At 42.2% G+C, this 23,660-nt stretch overlaps 1 protein-coding gene across 1 annotated transcript in view; it reads right to left on the bottom strand.

The window, feature by feature from the left end:
- Positions 1-1,668: 1,668 nt before the first annotated feature.
- RIMS3 (regulating synaptic membrane exocytosis 3) overlaps positions 1,669-23,660 on the bottom strand; it is a 57,772-nt gene continuing 35,780 nt past the window's right edge. The window contains exons 4-6 of the mRNA XM_066592248.1: positions 5,928-6,029; positions 4,816-4,955; positions 1,669-2,044 (exon numbers count right to left, since the gene is read on the bottom strand). Of these exons, the coding sequence (XP_066448345.1) occupies positions 1,832-2,044; positions 4,816-4,955; positions 5,928-6,029 (455 nt within the window). The 3' untranslated portion in view covers positions 1,669-1,831. The remainder of the gene's footprint in view (positions 2,045-4,815; positions 4,956-5,927; positions 6,030-23,660) is intronic.

Here is a 23,660-nt window from a genome sequence, read left to right as displayed (position 1 = left end):
GTGGTCATTTTTAGAGATCATGGCTGTGGTCTTCTCTAAAGTTAGGTATTGATGATATCCCTAAAATTCTGTCAAAGTGGTTCAAATTGTGAACAGTTGTTTTCCTTGCTAATCATACCTGTCCACTGCATGTCAAGAGATACTTACTGTGTTATGATGCGTATATCGCAACACAAAGAAGAATCTTGTCTTTCCTTGCACTACAGTGTGGCTACCTTGACGACTCCATCCAGCACGTCTGTATTTCCCTTACCCGTCCATGTATTGCTTTTGGAAGGAATACGTGGGACCTTTATCCGTTATCCTGCTGAAAAGAGCATGCTGCAGACTTTGTGTTGCAATGGTAATAATTGGATGAAGTCTAGTTCCGAGAAAGCTCACAGTTCCATAGAAGACTCATGTCTTTGTCAGCCCTGAGTTGTTACAGTAGACATCCTTTAAGAAAGTAGTCGTCCTTATATCGGTTGCTACATGAGATCACATGCTACATATTTGCTTTTCATTCCGGTATCCATGATGCTTGCATCCCCGTTTCTTTCTTTGATTCGTATTTGGTGGAAACTGTCCAATGCTTATCATGGATGAAAGCGAACGTTTAGTAGAAGAGTATGCGATACTGTAATTCTGCACATAAAAGATAAATGCAAACAGCGCTCATGTCTTTTGGAAACAGATAATGCCATAAAGATGACCTTTTTGTATCAGCAGGCTAGCACTATTTATCTAGCAGTTTCCTACCAAACGTATTGGCACATCAATGTGTACTTCTAGACCATCCGATGTTGTTTGCAAGGAGCATCCTCGTTATGGTAAAGAAGCACATAACAGTTCTTCCTGGCACTAAAGTGTTTTAAGAGTTCAGTGCAGCGCAAAAGAATTAAAGCACTTCAAAGAAAACGATTAAGTTAGAGAAATTGTGCAATTACACAAAAAGCTACATGCAGTAATATGTATACATATGTATAAAAAAAATTGCTTATCTGTGCCACAAAAAGAATATGCCAGCAAGAAGTAGCAAGTCTCCTTTCGCAATTCTTTTTGTAAAACCTCAGAACTAAAATTGCACGTTTTAATGCTACATTCCGTTTTGAACGCAAAAATGTAAGAAAAAATATTTTACCTGAAAAAATATCATTTGCAGTATAGATAGATGTAAATGCATTCATACTTATGAGTGTATAGAGCTTTGTATGAAATATACATGATATCACAGTTGCCAACTTTAGAACATCCAGCTCTCTTGCCGCCTGAGGAGGGTAGGTAGTAGGAAATGACAGCTTGGTATGGTTGGGGCATTGCCTTCAAGAACAAAGAGCAGTAAAACATCTGCAATGCCAAGGACTCATATAATTTGGGGTATTTACTATAACTTGAGATCTATGTGCTGTCTACTGTGAATGTGCTTTTTTTGTATAACATACCATAGCGCTGGAGAAATACATTGCCATTTATTCCAGCAGAGTAAATATTGCCAAGGCAGCTAATCAGTCCCCCTTAGGTGACAAGGGTGACATAGGGCTGTTTTACTGATTTTATTCTGCATGTAGTGTCCTTGTTTGGTTCCCCTGTAATATGCTATGTATTAAATATAACAGTCTCTTAAGTGTTTCTTTATAATATAGATATATATCTTTATAATTTTTTGCAGTAGCATTTAATTGGCAGCTTTATCTTGTTTTGTTGCACTGGGTCCTCAGCCACAGTTGCGTCCCTCCTTTTCCAGAGCCCGAATTAACCAGTCTATGGTGTAGGTCTGGTGCTATAAAGAGGAAGGTGGTTAGGCTTCAGGAAAAGGAGGGGAAATTGGAACAAACGCTTCTTCTTCGGCAGGTTAGGTGCAGGATGGACTGGTGGAGCTTTCCAGTGAAGACTGTGATAGCCGTCGGGTGAGAGGAGCAATGCTGGAGTCTGCCAGTGACGAAGTGGGAAATAGTTTGTACCAGCCTGTGATACAGGAACTTAGATCAAGCTCTTCAAGTAGAATCTGGGCCATCCCCATAAAGCATTTGTGGTCCATCCGGCCATAGTCTCCCCATACAATTACCTACAGAAGGTACACAAAGGGGCTTCTTTTAGAAATATTCACAAAAGAAGTCTTGGTCATTTGTAAAGAGCGGTGAAATTGCATAAAATATACGGCATTTACCTTGCTAATACGATTTGAAGTATGAATTCTAAAGTAAGAATAGTTACAAATTTATTCATGCCCAAGGAGATATTGCAATTTGATACTTGACATCAGCAAGATTGAGCTGACTAGTGAATTCAACATTTCATCTTAGGCAGCTGAAAATATTGCCTTACAGCAGATGATAAAATGGTGGAGGGCGCACGTACATCTTGCTCATTGGAATAAGTACTTACACTGGTAGAAGGGTTTACTGAAAGGGCAACAACAATTGGGACTTTCTAACATATAATGAAATTTGTTGCAAAAATTTTATATTATCTTTCATATTTAGAAATGTTTTGTAAAGTTTCAAAAAGTATAAAATTGACCCTTAATTACGTTTTTCACTTAAAACACGATGCCCACAATAGTAAATGTGATGTTTAAGTGATTGGTAAAGTTTGATAAATTATGCTTCTTTTACTTACAGAGTAGAGCTGAGCGAGTGTACTCGCTAAAGGCAATTACTCGAGCGAGTATTGCCTTTTGCGAGTACCTGCCCGCTCGTCTCATGCCGGCGGGGGGCGGGGGAGAGCGGGGAGGAACAGGTGGGGGAGATCACTCTTTCTCTCTCTCTCCCCCGCTCCCCCCTGCTCACTCCCGCAACTCACCGCTCACCCCCCACCGGCACCCGAATCTTTTGAGACGAGCGGGCAGGTACTCGCAAAAGGCAATACTCTCTCGAGTATTTGCCCTTAGCGAGTACGCTCGCTCATCTCTATTACAGAAATATCGACATTTTTCTTTTCCGTTTACCAGCCTGATGACAGAAAGAGCAGCCATATTGCTTGTAAATGGATGGCAGTAAATGAGACTTGAATAACAGGTAAAATCCAGCACCAGCAATATTAAACATAACCTTTTATTCATTCCATTTAAAAACTGATGGCATCAAAAACACCCTATGCGTCTTGAGTATTTGTACTCTTACTCATGGCATTTAAGCTGTCAAGGTGCGCTGCCGCCACCCCTCCCCTGCTGCCTGGTCCGCAGTCGGGCAACGTCATCTTGCACTTGCTGCACACTATGTCTGCTCCATTGCTGGCACTTTGATGTATACACATAGGGTGTGTGCATGTTCCTGACTCTTCACTTAAAGGGCCAGTGCGTTTCCTCCTAACAGGTCCCCCACCAACTACCATCCACATCCTGCTATGTTAGGCATCCTCCCTTCATGAAGCAGTTAGTCCCATCAGCCATTGTGACAAAGCAGCCATTCGTTTGTATATTCCAGGTTCCAGACAATTCTGATTTCTGTGCTCCCTGATCTCGGCTCTGTATTCTGAATTTCATGATCTTTTTATTCAAATATCGTCACCATATGAATTAACTCTTGTTCACTTTCTCTACAGATTTCTTCAGGTTGCTGTTGCATTCCCTATGTTTCACAAATAATATTAGAGGAACAGTTCATTGCATGGGAAATATTATATTCTGAATGGTTTTGCAAGGTCCTTGCTATACGTACAAAGTAAATGTAATTTCTTGAGGTTCTAGTTTTTGTTAGAAGGTGATTGTTTCTCAGATTTTCATTGGCCATCCTGTGCTTTAAACATTACGGCATTCGTTTGTATATACATGCTATGAGTAAGAGTAGTAATTCTCAAAACACATAGGATGTTTTTGATGTTGGCAGTTTTCAAATGGAATAAATAATACATATTTTTCAAGGATGTGTTACGCTTGGAGGTCCATAAGCATCTACGTACACCGCTACATTTTCTGCATGGAACTCGATATACCAAAGGTGAAACCTCTGATCCAGTGAGTTACATTTTCTTTTTTATATATTGACTTGATGGTAAATGAGAGTCTACCACTCAGATAAGTGGAGCACTTCTTGTTATCACGTTTTACATACAACAGATGAAAATATCTCAATATCTCTTTAAATGAATACAACACAATTACCTAACCTTAAATATCTCTCTAATTTCTGATTGACTAATATTTGGCGATTTTTTTTTTACACTTTGGGAAAATATCCTTTTTAATGTTTAACTCTTTCCATGATGTATCCACATTTCTTTACGACTTAGATAGAGAAGTTGATACTTTATGTATTTACAGTTCAGATTCATGGCTTGCTGCAACACTGTATGTAATGCCATAAGTATCAACATAAAGTTTACTACATCTGTACATAGTCATGAAATAGCTGAGATGATGCTGTGTTGGTGAACACAAATTTACCTTCTCGCTTATGTATGGATCTAATAGTAGCGACCACATGGTTAACTGGAATTTCTGTAAATCTCTAATCAGTGAGCTATATAGGAGTAAATTACATCAGGTCTGCATAAACCTATGATATGCATATATTTCATTCAGAAAATATATTACCCTAAAGCCACAAAACAATTATTCCCCCCCCCCCCCACACTAGCTCTATGTGTAGATTACTGCATTTTTGATGAAATATTGGCACATTTATGATTAAAATAAGTTTTATTTCTTACCAGACCTTGGACAAAATTCACGTTAGCTAAATCACTAGAAAATCCAAGGTTTAAATAGTTGGAAAATTAAGCATTGTTTTTTTCGGTAAAATCCTAACTAAACCTCATCTCTTGTTTAGCAAAAATACATTTGTATAGCCATTCACTAATAAACCGGCATAATGTTTCAGGTGAGCAATACCTTACCTGTAGTACCTTCCCCTGAGGTCCTTCATCAAACTGGAGAACTTGCTGATATACTGGGTCCCAGGTTTTCTTGGTGGTTCTAGTCTTTTTTTTAGACAAGCATGCTCCATTCTCTATCAGGTAGACCTTGATATACGGGGCTGTACGCATGAGATAGAGAAAATTGTGAGAAACGACCACAAAATCTGAGTATGAGTCAGTGCGGGACAGTGATATAACATGGGAACAAAAATTGGACACAAACAGCTACAGAATGCCATATTCCAGGCACAAAAAAATGTTCACAGATCAATATATACATTCAAAGTATTGCTGTATTTCATTGAACTCTTCTGTGAAATACTCATCTCAGTCACCCCTGTCTGGATGTCCTGTAGTAGCTAATTTCCCTTGGTGTATCATTCCCAGGGTGCCTGAAGTTAGAAGAATTCTCCCCACTCCCCTCTGGGGTGTTACATAAAATTTGGCTGAATGCTCCTTCGCTTTGGGTCATGTCCACAGTCGCATGACCAGAGGTCCCGAGTGGGTGAATGCAAATGTGACTCCAGATGTGACCCCACAAGGTGTGTTCAGTTACATATGGCATAATGTCCCAGAAGGTTGAAGAGCAAACTCATTTTACTGCATGGAATAATAGCATTAGTCACTCCTCCAGCGACGTACAAGAGGATACAGACGCCTCTTGTACATGGGGGAGGAGTGAGTAATGCTATAGTGTCGGACAACCAATAAGAATCAGTTCACTGGAAGCAGCTTCCTTTTACCAGCAATGAACACATTAGGTGGACATATTGAGGCAGAATCAAAAGAACACCGAGTGGCACCAAATATGTAAGCAATATCTAGTGAAATATCTAGACAGTAACTTTTTTAAATGATTCCAGTTGAAGAATTGTTATGTTTTGTGTGATTTAAAAGAGTAAAGCAAAACTAAATTACTGGTATGTGACAATCACTTTAAAGCTTTTAACTGTTACCAAAGCCCTTTAAATCAGCTGATCAGTATGTTGAAACCCTGAAAGGCTGATTGGAGGGAAAATGAAAGCCATATATGCAACGTAAAGATGGATATTCACTGGTGATCATTTAGTTTAAGGGGAAATCCTCTTTACCTGGTATTGTCTTAGAACCTGGTTTGGGCGTTAGACCTCTGGCCTGGATTACTTCCACCTCAAGCTGGCCATTCCGATCTACCATTGCAATGTTTACATCTCCTTTAAAAAGAAAAAAAAGAAAAGGATTTTGTTGTTTCACAGCACAATTATAAGAGTTTGAGGTTTACAAGACGTTGGCAGTGGTTCATTTCTCATGGTAACAAAGGATTGGACATTTTGAAATTGACATCAGGATGGGCTCTATGCACATTAGATCATCAGATAACCCTGCCAAAATCTGGGGTTTCCAATGAGTTCTTTCTAGGGGTAATTTAAGTTGCAGAGTTACTTTTACTTAGAAGCCTACGACCTAAAGGTTGCAAGTTCAATCCCCGCATGGTTCAGATAGCCGGCTAAAGGTCAACTCAGCCTTCCATCCTTCCGAGGTCGGTAAAATGAGTACCCAGCTTGGTGGGGGCTAATAAATAAAAATTACCTGAAAGCGCTGTGGAATAAGTTGGCGCTATACAAATAACAAGATTTTAACAAGACGTTTTCAGCCCCATTAAGCATGAAGTAGTATGTTTCTTGAAGCCTTTTAGTTTTCATAGACTCATATTGTGACCAATTTTCTGCTCTTTGGAAAGATCATTTTGTTACAAAGATGGACAGAACAAAATGGTTGTTTCTAACAAAAAAGTAGAACACTGGTCCGTTATATCTTTTTATCAGACATTTTGGCAAAACTTTATGATTAAAATCCTGAACAGGTAATGCTTAAGCAAAACATATCTGCATGCATATTACTCTGGCGATCATACCAGTAATGTCAAGCATAGGATCATTATAGGAACAGTGACTGCAAGATTGAATTCTTCTAAAAATTATTTTTTAACAAATGGAAAACGTAGTTATTTATTACGGGTCTGTTCACATTGCATTAAAGGGGTTGTCCAACATAAATATTTACTGGTAAATCAGATTCCTCATGCTGGATAATGACAAACGAATAATGCTCATCTCTCCTGCTCCCAATTGTCCCCAACAAACCAACTCCTGGTTTCTGCTATGAAGTATTGTTTACAGGCTGCAGCAGCCTGCGTATGCGATGCCACCAGCTGCTGCAGCCAATCAAAGAGTTCAGCAATCAAGCGCTGGCCACTGTGATTGGCTGCAGCAGCTGAAATATCCCATACACAGACTGCTGCAGTCTGTAAACACCACATCACAGTAGACACCCTCAGCTGTCATCTGGGAACAAGCGAGGAACAGGGAGAGTATAGTATTATATTGTTTGTTATTTTTCAGCATGCTGAACCTGTTTTTATAATAAAAATCTATGGCAGGCAATCCTTCCTTTAAGGAGCTACATTGAGAACATACGTCGAAAAAAATCTGGCATCTAAGCTTCATGATCCATATGCCCCATGCAGGTACAAGTCTGTTTTCTCTCACTATCCCAAATGGCATAAAAGTATTGTGCCATTTAGCTAATAGGAGCGATCAAAGAATACAGAAGTCTTAGGACTCATTCACACAGTCATATTTATGAAAAACAAATCGCAGCATGTCTTATTTCCGTCCATATTATGGACCGAAATAGGCCACTAAAGTGAATGGGATTGTGTAAATAGGCAGTGAATACACGATCAATGCGCATTCTCGGCGTATTTATGCATAAAATCAAGGGGTATTACAGGTATTTTCTTGTGTACCTGAAATATGCAAGGTATATGTGTGCAAAAAAAGTGACCAGGTTCAGATGCACAGGGGATACACAACTAAATATGCCTGTGTGAGTGAGCCCTTATAGTTATGGTTCTGTTGTACTGAGATCTCCTTGTATCCTACTGACACCGAGTGATGGCCATCAATCATTTTTGACAGGGTGCAGGAGTTTCATGAATAGGGCAGGTATCAGGTAATCAAGTGACAAGTTAGCTTTAAACTATTTCTAGGAACCTGGAAACATGAAAATCACAGAATGGGCCATACTTGCAAATATATTGATATAAAATATAACACCACATCCCTCAGCATGCAGACAGGCAGATTGCTATATGAAATAGCATTATGCTGAGTGCCCATGGGTGGGACAGAATATCATGAGTGATATTTCCTTTGCGGGGGAGCACTAATGTCACTGCGATTTTTCACGCATTTTTCAACGATGAACCTATCTTAGTGACAGGTTCATCACGGAGAATCGCAGCATGTCCATTTGGCTGCGCTTTTCATAGTTGCACCATTGCTGATCGCAGCTGTTAACATTTCAATTCTGAGGGCAGCACTTAAATGCCCTGATCAGAGCTCGGTGATCCCGAACAGCCCCTGTGATGAGATCACGGGGTGCCATTCGATAGCTATGGCAGCTGTGGGCCTTCTGACAGCCTCCAGGGCTGCCATTGCAGATTGCCTATCAAGCCATGCCTGTGGCTTGATAGATTGCCAGTCAGATGGCGGTATAATGTAATACTCTGGTATTACATCACACTGCATGAGCGATCAATCCATTGCAAGTTCTGGTCCCCTATGGAGACTAAAAAGTAATGTAAAAAATAGTTTTTAAAAGTTTTATTAAATATTTTAAAAAAAGGTAATAAAAGTTAAAAAAAAACCTTTTGACATATTTTGAATTTAAAAAAATAAAAAAAAAAACATTTGGTATCGCTACATCCAATCTATTAAAGTGACGCATTATTTACCCCGCATAGTGATCGTCATAAAGATTAAAGAAAAACAAAACGCCAGAATTGCACTTTTTTGTGCACGCCGTCTCCAAGAAAAAAGCAACTAAAAAGTCATATGCTCTCAAAAACGGTACCAATAGAAACTACAGGATGTCCCACAGAAAATGAGCCCTGCACAACTATGTTATGGCTGTCATAAGATGGTGGCAGAAAAATAATATATCTTTGGAAAAAATAAATTTAAATGGTACAGCAAAAAGAAAAAAAAAATATAAATTTGGTATCGTAGTAATCGTACCCATAGAATAAAGTTATCGGGTCATTTTTGCTGCAGTGTGTACATTGTAGAAAGAAGCCGAAGATGGCGGAATTTCATTTTTTTCCAATTCACTCCATTTAGAATTTTTAAAAAGTTTTTCAGTACATTATATGGTACATTAAATAGTAGCATTGGAAAATGCAACTCGTCCTGCAAAAAACAAGCCCTCATACATCTGCATTGATGGATAAATAAAAGTTATAATTTTTTTAAAGTGGGGAGAACAAAAACAAAAATGAAGAAAAAAAAAGTCTGATGTTACTCTTGTTGGAATCAGGGGTGTACGCTATGACGGGCTTGGGGGTTGAAATCTCCTCCTTTTTAGTTTCAAATAATTTTATTACTTTTTTTCAAAATCTAGCAGTATATTAGCTAGAAATATACCCCACGCAGGGGGATCCCAATATGAAACAGTTTATAAAACAAAACATAACATAGTAAATATTGAAGAAAAATCTAGGCTATAGCTTCCACATTTATTATATCACATATTTCTTCAGGTGAACTCTGCTACCCCCTATTCTGTCCATAGGGCTTCTGTAGTCTTCCCCTCCTTCCCCAAGCTACCGCCGCCCTCCAACTCACCCCTGTAGGGCTTCTGTCAGCCCCAGAGCTCCAAAAAAGTCAGACTACGGCTGCCACGTTTTCTGGAATATTCCTGATAGCGGAAAGCTTCTTGTACACCATCATTCGTGAGATTCTAGCCTTAACCGGACCAATCTGCAGTACTGGCGATAACCATTGTGATGCTATATAGACTCTGGTCGCCATGCATATATTTTGCGCCAATTTATGCTGCTAGTTGTTGAAGCCTGAATGTTTATCCGCTAGCAAACATGTCGCAGGGGCCCAGTCAAAAGGCTTGCCAATCACCAAGGAAACAAAGCGAGCGACCTGCCCCCAGAGCGGTCTCACCTTTGGGCAGGTCTACTAGGTGTGCACAAAAGAGCCCAGTTCAGAGCATCCCTGGAAACAGGACAGTGAGCGGTCCTGGATACATTTGCTGATAATTTCGTGAACGGTATTGGACCTATGTAGGACCTTAATCAATGTCTCCACCAATGTCACCTGGTGGCTGCCCTTAGATGTGAATGTGCAGCGAAATCTCCTCCTTTTGCCCTCTTTTCTGCCCTGGCTGCTCCTTTCGGTTTTCCTCCTCTGGCTGTTTACAAAGTGAATATGGTCCAATTTAACAACGTAACTCTTCCCGTTAGCCCCCATCCATCAAAACCCCAATAATGATCACTATGGTACACACTGGTTAAGTGTTATTTTATGTTTCAGATGTTACTAATAAAACAATCCGCACATTCCGAACAGATTACAGATAAACTTCTGCAACAAATCTGTCTATACGGACCATTTGCTGTATAAGAATGTAGTCTATTCTTCGTAATTAATACTGATGACCACAACTACAAATATACTTGTATGTTATGTTATTGAAACTACCAATAAAAATCATTGAAAAAGACAACGCGTATGGTCTGCAATCTGCTGATGTCAGGGAAACATTACCTGGGAGATGTTTGTGCTTCACCAGCAGATGGCAGACAGCAAGAGCAGAGAATAATAACTATCGGATGAATGATGGTCATCATTATAAGCTCCTGTAGCCTACAGGGAACACTTTATTTTAGTGACAACTAGCAGAGATCTTGACCATGGTGAGAGATTGAAACACAAATTTATTATACAGTCATTATAGCGGTCGTCCAACTTTTTTAGCAGATTAAATCCCATTTACTCTAGAGAATAATTCTGTGAATTTACCTTTAAGAACAGCAACAGTTCACGGCTTCAGTGGCACATCACATGATCTGTAATGTCACTGGTTTGTGGCTCCAGTGACATCCAATACAGAAGTCACAAGGGCTTGGGGGCGATAGGCCCAGTAGATTATACCAGATGGCACTGGCGTAACTATAGAGGATGCAGGGGATGTGATTGCACCCGGGCCCTGGAGCCTTTGGGGGCCCATAAGGCCTCTCTTCTCCATATAGGGAGCTCAGTACTATGTATAAAGTATTATAGTTGGGGTCCAGGAGCTTCAAGTTATCCCTCTGCATTAAGGGGTTAAGAGAATTTGGGGGGCCCCAAGATAAACTTTTGCACCCGGGCCCATGAGCCCTTAGCTACGCCCCTGCCAGATGGCACTGATGATGTTTCATTTCAGGGCATGAAGTTGGCAGGAGATTGGTCATGTGAGTATACAGGCATGTAAAGCAACGTAATGGCCGACGGGGAGGACCAGGGTAGCAGAACTACAGCACAAGTGATTTACTGGGTAAGTAGTGTTTTTTTTTATTTTAAGATTCCCTCCCACTGCCATCATTTATAAAGGTAATTGCACAACCCCTTTAAAGGGAATTTATCACATTGAATATGCTGTCCAAACTGCAGGCATCATGTTATAGTGCAAAAGCAGCTGAATAGACTGATATACAGTTTTAGGGCTCAGTCAGACGGGTGTTTTCTCGCGCGATTTGCGCATGCGCATGCATCCGGCGATTTTATAAAACCATTGCTTTGCAATGGTATCGGACACATGAGCACTTTTTATGCGCTCGTCCGATAAATTACAGAACAGAAATCGCAGATCGTACCTATCTGCGATCTGCGATTCCTATTCTGTTCTCTATATGAGCTCAATGGGGCCGGCGGCAGCAGCGCCGACCCCATTGAGAACATATAGAAGACAAATCATTCTTCTCTGCCACAGCTGTAACAGCTGTGGCAGAGAAGAACGATGTTTGCCCATTGAATTCAATGGAGCTGGCAATACAGCCGGCTCCATTGAAAGCAATGGGCTGCCGGCGAGCGCGGGATGAATTGTCGGGAAGGGCTTAAATATATAAGCCCTTCCCTGCAATTCATCCAGAAATGTGTAAAAATAAAAAAAATATATATACTCACCTTGTCTCGGCAGATGGAGTTCAGCGCGGCCGGCCGGCAGTTCTCCTGAACTGCTCAGAGTAGTATTCAGCAGCCGGGGATTTAAAAGCCCCGCCTGCTGAATGAGCTGCCTCTGATTGGTCACAGCCTGACCAATCAGAGGCAGCTCTCACTCACACCCATTCATGAATTCATGAATGGGTGAGTGAGTGCTGCTTCTGATTGGCTCAGCGCAGGGACCAATTAGGGGCAGCTCTCACTCACACCCATTCATGAATTCATGAATGGGTGTGAATGAGAGCTGCCTCTGATTGGTCAGGCTGTGACCAATCAGAGGCAGCTTATTCTCTGAGCAGTTCAGGAGAACTGCCGCAGGCCGCAGCTGAACTCCGTCTGCCGGGACAAGGTGAGTATTTTTTTTTTTTGTTTTTACACATTTCTGGATGAATTTCAGGGAAGGGCTTATATATTTAAGCCCTTCCCGAAAATTCATCCCGCGATCGCCTGCAGCGCATTGCTTTCAATGGAGCCGGCTGTATTGCCGGCTCCATTGAATTCAATGCGCTGGAGAGCTCCGGCCCGTTTCTATTGAAACGCGGCTAGGAGCAGTATTTTCGGGCGATTTTTTGACCCCGGTCACGCGATTTGCGGATGTGCATCCGTCATGCTATCCGCAAATCGCGGGAAAAAACGCCCGTGTGACTAAGGCCTTATGGGGAAAGAGACCGCATAACTCCTACTTTTCATCCAAACCTTTTGCTCATTCTAAGCTGAACAGTCTGATGGGCGGTCCTATCAGTGATTGACAGCTATCTGTGTATAGGACCGCCCATTGGACTGTTCAGAATGTGCAGAGGTTTAAAATGTTTTTTTCATGCAGCACCAGAAATCAATGGGAGCTGTGCTTGTGTTGGCATGCTGGGGTCCCATTGATTTGAATGAGAGCTGCACTTGCAATTACCAGAAGTGACCGCTACACAGGGGTCAGAGCAGTGGCTTCCGCCCCAAATCCAGTGCAGCCCGGCACTGACAGCCAGTGCTGCCTGGAAAACCCTGTAAATAAATAAGCTACAAGTTCTATTGAATCTCTTCTGATAAAACTATATATCAATCTGCTCAGCTCATCCTGCTCTATAACATACTGCCAGATTCCCTTTAAGCTTTAGTGATTAGATTTTGAAGGTTCTCATTACAAGGATGCCTTTGAATGTGAGGACTACGTGAGCATAGTGCTCTGTTCTGTGAACATTTTAGAGTTTCTTTAGAAAGTTAGGAAAGAAGTGTAAATAGTCTTTTAATAAACTGTATATAGAAGAATTAGCTCTCGCAGCAAGTCCGCATTTACATTGTCATACAAATGACATAAAACGTTAACTAAGCACAAAATGACAAAACCGTATTTATGACTGTGGAAGACCAGAAAATCTGCTCTAAAAATAATCAATATAGTCTAGCAATGCAAATGAACATATCTCTTTTTCAAGGTACAGTCACAACAAAAGTGGATGTTGGCATACCATCCAGATCTTTAATACAGACAAATATACCAAGCTTGGCCTCTGGTATTCACCATTAACCCTTTGCAATCCAATTTTGGATTCAGGGTTTCCTAGGGGGCTTTCTCTTTCTGCTATTATACAGTGGCGCCGTATGGGACATGCTGGAGAGGCCCCCAACAACAGAGCGGCCAGTAATATACAGTAAGAATACCCTGATGGACGTCTTCCGACATCAGAGCTGTACAGTCTTTAATCAGAATGTAGGAAGACGTCACACCTTGGATTGGAAAGGGTTAATAAACAAATTGATGGTATACGGACGTCTACTTGTGTTGTTACTCTACTGACTATACCTTCATGTCTGATGAATGATCCATCCAAGATGGCCTGGTGCAACCAGTAACATTGTAAGGCAATGTGTGTTGCTCTCAACTCTATCCTCCCATTTCGCTCCCAAAACACATTATTATCATATTTCTACCATTTTTAGGGTCTAAACAGACTTGTAGACCAGCACAGAAGATGGTGAAACACATTACTACTGCATAAAAACATAGCAAAAGTTTTTTCTCGCCTGCAATGGAGGCTGCCTTCACACGGACGAGAAAATCGCACGATTTTTGAGCAATGCAAGAGTGCGAGAAAATGCAGAATTATGAAATCCATGATTCCCATGTGCGATGTTTCCTGTCATACGACGTTGTGAGATTTGGAAATCAAGGCATGCCCTATCTTTCTGTGTTTTACTATTTTTTCTCACTCGTGTTACCCTATAAAGCCTCCGAATGATCAAATCGCAATGCGCGATGTTCGTGCGATGCAATACAGTTTTAACATTAGCAAATTCTGTTGTCGCCTATCGTGCGAGAAAAACGCAGATGTTGCGATGTGCAATGATTTTCAAGGAGAAACTATAGGTGATGTTCAAACATCGCATGAGCGAATATGCGTTACTGCCACAATTTTTGGGGCGTGATATCGTGCTCGCCCATGTGTAGTAAGCCAGAGGGTCACCACATAAATGTGACACCTAGAGAATGCTGTAATTCTAGGTTATGGATTAGTGACTTTTGATAATTTGCTGCTTCTTCTGTGGTTCAGCAGTTAACACTGTTGCCTTGCAGTGCGGGGTCCTAGGTTCAAATCTGACAACATTTACATGCAGCATGTTCTCCCCATATTTCATAATAATTACTTTTATTTAACTCCATACTGATGTTGCTCTTGGTCAGATTTGAGCCTAGGACTGCAGTGCTACAAGGCAACAGTACTAACCACTGAGCCACCATGTTTCTTCCTCCTTCTTTTTCTCTATATAAGTCAGGGGTGCGAAACTCATTTTCATTGAGGACCACATCATCCTTATGGGTGTCTTCAAAGGGCTGAATGTATAATAAGACTGTATAGTAATAGTGGCCCCAGTAATACAGTTCCCCTATAGTGGCCCAAGTAGTAATAGTGACCTCCATTGTGACTTCGGTAATAATGGTGTTCCTCACAGTGGCCCCAGTAGTAATAGAGTTTGCCATAGTGACCCCAGTAGTAATAGGGTCCCCCATAGTGGCCCTTGAGGTAAGTGTCCTCTATATTGGTGTCCCCAGTAGTAATAGTGACACCCCCATAGTCGTCACAGAAATAATAGTGTCCCAGGAGTCATAGTGACCCCATAGTGGTCCCAGTAATAATAAGATCCCCCATAGTGGCCTCAGTAGCAAAAAGGGATCCCCATTTTGGCCTCAGTAGTAATACGGTCCCTCATTGTGGCCCCAGTACTGATAGTGCTACTCCATAGTGGCCCCAGTAGTAATAGTGACTCCCATGGTGGCCACAGTAGTAAGTGTCCCCTATGTTGGTGGCCCCAGTTGTAATAGTGACTCCCCCACATGGTGACCATAATAGTAATAGGGCTCCCAAAGTGACCCCAGTAATAATAGTGCCCCTCATAGTGGTCCCAGTAGTAATAAGGTCCCTCATAGTGGCCTCAGTAGCAAAAAGTGACCGCCATTGTGACCCCAGTAGTAATAGGGTCTCCCATAGTGGCCCCAGTAGTGATAGTGTTCCTCCATAGTGAGCCTAGCAGTAATAGTGACCCCCATAGTGGCCCCAGTAGTAAGTGTCCCTTATATTGGTAGCCCCAGTAGTAATAGTGCCAGATATATTGGCCGCAGTAGTAAGTAACCCCCATATAGTCCCAGTTGTCATAGTGACCCCACTATTGGCCTCTGGTCTGGCAGCATCCTTACCGTCATTCTACTCAACCAGCCTGCAGCTTCAGTCTGGCAGCAGCAGCTGAGTCTGTGACCATCTACCTTTCCCTCAGTATCTGCACTGCGTACAGGTCAGCGCACGTAGACCCCAGGCAGAAGAGGTCAGCAGTCACAAGTTCAGGATTGTCACCGCCAAGGCTGTAAGCTGAGTGTGTGGAATGCCTGTTAAGTAGCTACATCGCGGCAGGCCACATAAAATCAGATGACAGACCGCAGGCCTTGTGTCTGACATGTGTTATAAGTACATGTACTATATAAGTAAAGGTGATAATTATGAATTGCTTAATTCTGATGCTCATGAGGAGAGGGTTTGACTGGTTCAATTTGCTCAACACTATGCAGGGTATAGAGAACGCAGCTACTATCTAATGACCACACTTCATTTTCCGCATTAGGGCGCCTACCCACTTGCGTTGCCGATTTTTGCGCGTGAAAAACGCGGCGTTTCCGCGCGTTTTTTGCGGCGTTTTTTGCAGCTCTCCATTGACAATCATGGGTGCATTAAGAGAAAAATAAGGAGACATATGCAACTGACAGTTCCTATGTGAAAAAACCCCTTGAAATGGAAAAAAAACCCCAGATGGACAAGAACACATTCTATACTAATTGCTCTTGAGAAAAAACGCAAAACATCACAGGAAAAAAAATCGCAAGTGGGTAGGCACCCTTAGAAGGATGCAACAGTTTTCGACAAATACATCTTTCTGAACTCAGAGAAGCATGTCTGTGTCCTAATGGTTGGGAGTCACACAGACTGGCATTGTGGCTGCATGGAACCCTTGAACTCCAGATTCTAGACTCCTGAGACTGTGGCTAAGGGCTAGCATTTACTTACTTCACATTCATACAAATACACAATGAATCCAGTCTTTTGTTATATCCCTAGTGGCCCCAGTAGTACTAGTGCCCCCTATATTGGCCCCAGTGGTAATAAGGGACCCCCACAGTAGTCCCAGTTATCATAGCAACCCCCCTATTGGCCTTGGGCTGGGCATCATCCCTACAGGCATTTAATTTAGTATGACCTAGATCAGGGCTGCCCACATGTGGATCCTTTGGCACCACAGTCATTGTATCTAAAGCTACGTAAAAGATAATAATACTTTCTCCAGTCACAAAAAGCAATATCTGCCGTAGACTAATAATGTTCCAAAGCCATATGCCTGACTGTGGGTGATTTCAGTAACATAACCGTGCCACTGGTAAACACTCATCTAACTAAGGTCATAAACTCAACAGCATGGAAGACAGCTGGATTTCTGTGTAAAGCCATCTTGGCATGCAGGAAGAAGCTGAAGGCGGCATATTTGTTTCAATTCTCTTAAAGCCGTTTTCTTTAGTAAATGTCAGTGATTAATACACGTGGGCTACTTGCTCCATCACACAGAACTGCGGAGTCCAACGCAATGGCTGAATAGCAGTTTATCATTTTTTGGCTGTCATTTTAAGAAAAGCACTTTAACAGAATGATATAATCCAAGGAAATATGAAGAAGAGCAGTGCACTAGTTTCTAGATGGGAATGATATCATTCCTCTGGGCTAGAGCCTCCACTGTAAAACACTAACAAGGTAATTAGAGATGGCAATTGGTCCCAAAGGAGGGGGGCAATTTGCAGCAGGAAGATTGTCTTACCAGAAATTACTCTCTAGAGAAAAGCCATCTAGGCTTGGGGAAATATCAGGGAAGAAGTGTTCAGATCAGCCCCCTACAGCACCAGCTTTATAGCAAAAATTGCAGCGTACCAGGATTGTCTCTAGCTCTCTTTAATAACCCCATGTTGCTAATCCCAGCTATTCTATTTAACATAAAGCATTTAGGTTCTAATGTTCCCAAATGACCATTAGATACCCAAAGCAGTAATGTAGTCTAAGCTCCAAACTCTATAAACTCCAAAAATCCTTTGTTTCTATTGGCTCCTTTGTTTAATAAAACCAAGGTGGGCTCGGATCTAACAGATACCTTGCTTCAGCTATGTAAAGCTATAGAAGCATGGTGATAGGATCAATTGGGCCACTGGACACATTGCCAAATTTTGTGCTGCAGGTTTTTATTGTTTATTCACTTGGACACTATGGATCATATCTTTTTGGGTTTATAGGTAAGTTTGCCCACACAACAAAAGTTCTGGTAAAGGAAATTATGTAACTTACATTAAAGGAGTTGTCCAAATTTAAAACAATTGTGCTTGCCCTGTATAGAGGTAATAAACAACCCGATACTCGTTTTCCTGGCTCCCCTGCTGTGTTCAGTGCTGCATCCTTGGGTCTCCTCTATGATGCTGCATTGACATCCAGCAGCAGCCTGTATACAGGATGTCACAGGCTGCTGCAGCCAATCAAAAACCTCAGTGTTGCAGTTAACTGTACTGCACCATCGCCAGCTTTTGGTTAGATGGCACCCAATGCAGAAATTATTTAGCTCGCCCCACTCCTGCACAGCTGTCACCAAAGGAAAACAATAACCCCTTAACACTGCAGGTTGTACATTTATGACCTGGGTGTGCGAGGTTTATATGGAGTGGGATCGTGAGCCAATCCTGCTCAATACTAGGCGAGTGTCAACTGTTAATGGTCTGAATGCTGCTGAAAGCGGCACTTAAATGCTCCAATCGTTGTTGGGTGGTAACAAATATCCCTCCTATGATGCGATTACAGGATGCGATTCGGTCGCCATGAATAAATGCTTATGAAGACATGCCTAAATGTGGTATGATGTAATACTGTGGTATTACATTATACTTTATGAGTGGTCAAACAATTGCTAGTTTAGGTTCCCGATGGGAACTTTGGTTTTTTAAAAGTAGTACAGCGCAAGCAAAACTACCCTGCTTACCCTGAAAATAAGACCTACCTTGATTTTTCAGGATTTTCAAGGGAGGTTTGAAACATAAGCCCTACCCTGAAAAAAAGACCTAGCTGCAATACATAAAAAAAGCAATACATTACCTAGCATGCTCGGTCCGGGTTCTCCCGCTACTCTCTGGAGCTCAAGTGCGCTTACTACAGTCCTTGGCCACCCACAGAAGATCGCTTCCTGGTTGCAGGATTCATAAATCTCACCTCCAGAAAGTGATGACTGTGATTGGTTCTCGAGCACTGCTCAGCAAATCAATGCAGCGCTTGATGAACCAATGCAATGACTAACACTGGTTCATCGAGCGCTGTCAATCAATGCAGAGCTTGAGAACCAATTACAGACATCGCGTTGTGGAGACGGGACTTATGAATTGGCAAATCAATGCCATTGCTCAGCCAATTCATAAGTGAACTCAGCCTAAGAGCGGTGAGGATGTGGTGATTGCACACTCACTAGAAGAGTCTAAGAGGATCCTGGCTGTATTTCCTGAGTGTAACAATATTACGGCTGGGTTCACACAGGGCAGATTTGCAGCGGTTTTGCCGCGGTTTGCCGTTGCATATCCGCACTGCGGCAAAACCGCTGCGTTTGCAGTGCAATGCAGCACAAATGAGATTTGCCAAAAAGCTGTTCTCACAGGACGGATTTTTTCCGCACAGCCGCAGTGCGGAAATGCAACTGCGTTGCGGTTTTAAAAGATGCAGCATGTTCATTCTTTGGTCTTTTCCGCAGCGCTTTTTTGTCCATAGACCTCTATGGACGCAGACAAAACCGCCCCAAATACGCAACAAAAAGTAAAAAAGCGCTGCGGAAAAAAACGCAAAAATCCGCCGCAAAATCCGCAAGCCCAAATTAACCTTTGAAGCGGTTTTGCCACAGAAGCAGTTCTTCTGTCGCAAAACCGCAATGGAAAAACCGCGGCAAATCTGCCCTGTGTGAACCCAGCCTACATGTTACAGTCACTGCTTACTTCAAGAGGGTCGGTGATCCAGGGATTATTCTGACTGCCAGATTGGAATTTTTTCCCCATAAATGATGAAAATTGTCTTCTACCTCATTGGGTTATTTGCCTTCCTCTGGAAATCTCCTCAATATTATCTCTCCATTCCTGGATATTCCCTTCTTCCAGTATCATCCACCCAGTATCATCTGACACTCTCAGCATTCACATGGGTGGAATTTTCCACATGTAGCATAGCAAGCCGCCAAAAATCCTGCACCAAAATCCCTTAACAAATAACAAGTCCATAAAACTAGATGTGATGCTGGACTGACACTTGCATCTGAGGTGATGAGTATGATATCCTGCTTTTATCCTAAAGATTTACTTGCATCTTGTAATCTTAAAAAGGGAAGCCTTTGATTATTAAAATCCCCAAAACATATAGAAATTGTAAAAAGGAAAAACATTCATGCAACATTATTCTGACATTAGTCATACAAACTAGAGATATGATAAGAGCTGTACAGCTCTCTGCTACCGTGCTCTGTGTGCATTGTATTACATAAGTATGAATTGCAGTCCTATAATTTATCTCCAGGAATACGCATGCAGATAATGCATTCCCAGAATAACCACAAGGGGGCAGTACTGCATTGCAAGTTGTAATTTTACGAGTGCTTAAGTCAGCACCGCTAGGAAAGAGAAGCGCTTACTCAGAACATAGTTGTGTTAACCCAGAATATAGATATAATGCAGTATTCCTATTGCAGTGACATTAATAATATTCTACATACGTTATGGGGATATTTAGTTGATAATTCACATTTCACGGATATTAAAATACATTTTTGATACTTTTTACAGACTTTGAAAAAGGCTGAAACCATTTGCATTCTGTATCCCAAATCTGCTGGTACCATTATTGTCACAATTGCTTAATGGCCCCTGGACTCCGACCATAACTCTGAAGAGTTTATTCACATAGATGTGCTGCATCCACAAAAGTCGAAGAAAGATCCAGCAGCACAGAGATGCCACCATGTGCTGTCTGAATGACATGGTTCTGCGGACTTTGAATCGGCCACTCATCCAAAAAGTGGACTATATTAATGTATGATGAGATTTCTCTCACATGGACCATCAGTTTGTGGGTAAAAAAAATGCATGGGTTGTGTATAGAGATGAGCGAACGTGCTCGTTTAGGACAATTACTCTATCGAGCATCACTTTTTTCGAGTAACTGCCTACTCGGGCGAAAAGATTCGGGGGGCTCCGGGGGAACGGGGGGTAGCTCTCTCTTCCCCCCCCCCCACTTCCCCCCGCAACCCCTCGTTCACCCCCGATTAGGCAGTTACTCGAAAAAAGCGATGCTCGATCGAGTAATTGCTCTAAACGAGCACGTTCGCTCATCTCTGGTTGTGAATGAATAGCCTAATTGTCTATTATAGGTTGTGCGCTGTCCGTATGAAATCCGTTAAACACACGGATAGTAGTGCATGCACAGCAAATGTTACTGCTTTTAAAATTGTTTTTAATTTTTTAAGTATTTATTGAATTAAGACAAGACATTTTACAATTGATAGTACGTACATAATACATACTACGCTCGAGTGTGGTTTTAACACTAAGGTGCTTTTAGATAAAACAATTCAGAAAATCGTTTGAAAGGATAATTGTTCAGTCTAAATGCGAGCCAGTGACTGAACGATGAACAAGAATCATTCGTTTCTCACTCATAGTTCATTCTGTGCATCCATAAAAATCATCGTTGGCTCGTTCACTAATGTGAAGGACTGAACGATTCTCGTTTAATGAGTCAAAAATGAATCTGCCTGTCTAAACAGGTTGCACAAGAGCGAACGAGCTAGCGGTGATGTCACCTGCTTGTTTGCTTGTGCAAGCAAGAATCGGCTCGTCTAAAAGCAGCCGCAGGCCTGCTGCTCTACACGGGCGGATTTGCATTGCGAAATCCGGAGCGGGATTCCGGCTCCATATTCTGCAGCAAATCCAGCCCATAGCATGCTATGACAAAAAGCGATTTCCTGCCCACGAGCGGAAATCGATTGTGATTTTCCAGTTGAAGGGGAGAAATCGCAGCATGCTATTTGTGTGGGTTACGCGTGGCCGGCTCCCATTGAAGCCAATGGAAGCTGTCCATCTTGCGGCCATTGGGCAATCATCATTTCAGAATGGTCGCAGGAGAAGCGTCATCACCATAGCAATGGCGCAGTATCCTCTGTACTTCGCATGTGCGCTGGCGCATCTGCCGGCACATCATCAGCAGAGGAGAGGACACTGGAGTGATACGCTGGGGTCACCGGCCAGGCACCGGGTGGAACGCCACTGCGGGAATCTCGCATCCGGGGTCCGAGCCGACCGTGTGCAGGCGGCCCAAGTCTTGTCCGTTGGTCTCAGGATGATAAGCAGAAGAGAAGGACAATTCTATGCCTATGCAGACCCAGAATGCCCTCCAGAATTTAGACACAGGTTAGGTACCATGTTCAAGATCAATATTTTCAGGCCCACCATGCAATCTGTGTGCTGATTAAACCGATTAGCTAGGGTTTGTCAATCTGGATGTTTATGGAAAGACACAAAATTGCACACTTTACTGAAACAATCAATCACAGCTCAAACAACAGTCTTGTCTTCAGGAATAAGAAGGTCACTGATCCAATCCATAGAAATTTGTATTCCAGGCTTTTTGGGGCACTGGAAGGGGTTGAAGTAGACCTAAAGGCAAAGTATGAGGTTGCTCTAAATGGATGTAGAGGCCGTAGTATCCTGACAATAGATCAGCCACCAACACTGAAGTGACAATCAACGACAAGTGTCAGAACTACCTGGATATATGAATTTAGAACTACGTTACTGCAATATTTAATATAGAAATTTCAGGTTATTTGTGCACATTTTGATCAAATTATAAGAGCTTTTCTGCCAGCAAAAGGCAACCTCTTTAGATGAGACTGTACACTAACAAACTCCCTTGTCCTTGGGCCTAAGGCCTAAAGTCCACGGGCGGATTTTATTTGTGGAACCCGCACGGGAGACCCGCAAATCAGGCCACCCATAGGGATGCATTAGCATCTGCAAAACAATTTAAAGCATGCGGATGTGATTTTTTTCCTGGCATGCGAATCGCACGTGGGATGAAATCGCAGCGTGCTCCATTTTTTGTGGACCCCGCAGGACGGCTTCTATACAAGTCAATGGCAGCCATCCGAGCCGCGGCACGTCCACAGTGACAGCTGTGGCTGTGCTGTCCGATCCGCAGGAAAGCAGGAGATTTAAAAGAAAAACAATTGCTCTGCGCATGCGTCTGACACTTTGCTGACGTGTCCGGATGCATCTGCCGTGCTGAAGAAAGAAGATCCGACCGGCACAGAGGAGACCCGCACTGGATCTGGACAGGTAAGAAAGTGCAGTCCTTCCTATTTGTCCAAGGCTGATTTAAATTAGAAGTTAGAGTTTTATGGCCGAGGAACCAAAAATATGTGTATCTCTTAGTAGAATGTCCTATCTATAGAAGTTGTCTTGTTGCTGGCAGATGTGCTCTCACAGACTGATCAAAATGTTCGCCAAGAACTTCACGTCTTTTATGCACAGTAAATATTGCAATAATGCTGTGATAAATGTATGTATGCAATATTGTCATATTTCTAGGCACTTGCAGAGTGTTGTTACATCATGTCTATATGTCTAACTTGTATTTTATTCCCGCACTTGGATAGCCTGCGACACAATTTTTTCCCCAGCTGGAATAGAAACAGGGGCCAGACTTTGACAACTTTCAATTTCCTTAGTAAGACCCACAGAAACTACAGAAAGCACAACACCTTCCGAAAGAGTAGGGACTGGCTGACTATTATCTGACTAATCAAGGTAAAAGCTTCTGGATTTTATGTTGTTACTTCCTGGTGAAAGGAAAAGAACGACCCATCTAGCCTCTCTAGGCTGATTCCAAATAGGACAAATTCTTGTGATCAGTAAAGGCCCATTTACACGGGCCGATGATCACTCAAAGATCGCTCAGACGACAGTTTGAGTGACAGCTTTGAGCGATCATTTTGCATAAACTTTTAAGTAGCTACTCAGCTACTTAAATACCAATTAGGTGTGCAAATGAAGCCTTCTCTGAATGAAGTCAGTAGCCCTGGGCTAATATCTGCGCTCAGATCTTTGTTCTCCAAGGGGAAACAAAGCTATCAGCACCCCCCCCCCCCCTTCGTGGAGAACTAGTGGTAAAAGTGAAGGACGATTTTTAGGTTAGCTTGAAT

The sequence above is a fragment of the Eleutherodactylus coqui genome, chromosome 1, assembly GCF_035609145.1.
Source record: "Eleutherodactylus coqui strain aEleCoq1 chromosome 1, aEleCoq1.hap1, whole genome shotgun sequence".
Classification (NCBI taxonomy): domain Eukaryota; kingdom Metazoa; phylum Chordata; class Amphibia; order Anura; family Eleutherodactylidae; genus Eleutherodactylus; species Eleutherodactylus coqui.
Note: the sequence above shows the minus strand (reverse complement) of the source record. Positions and strands in the feature narration are given on the sequence as shown.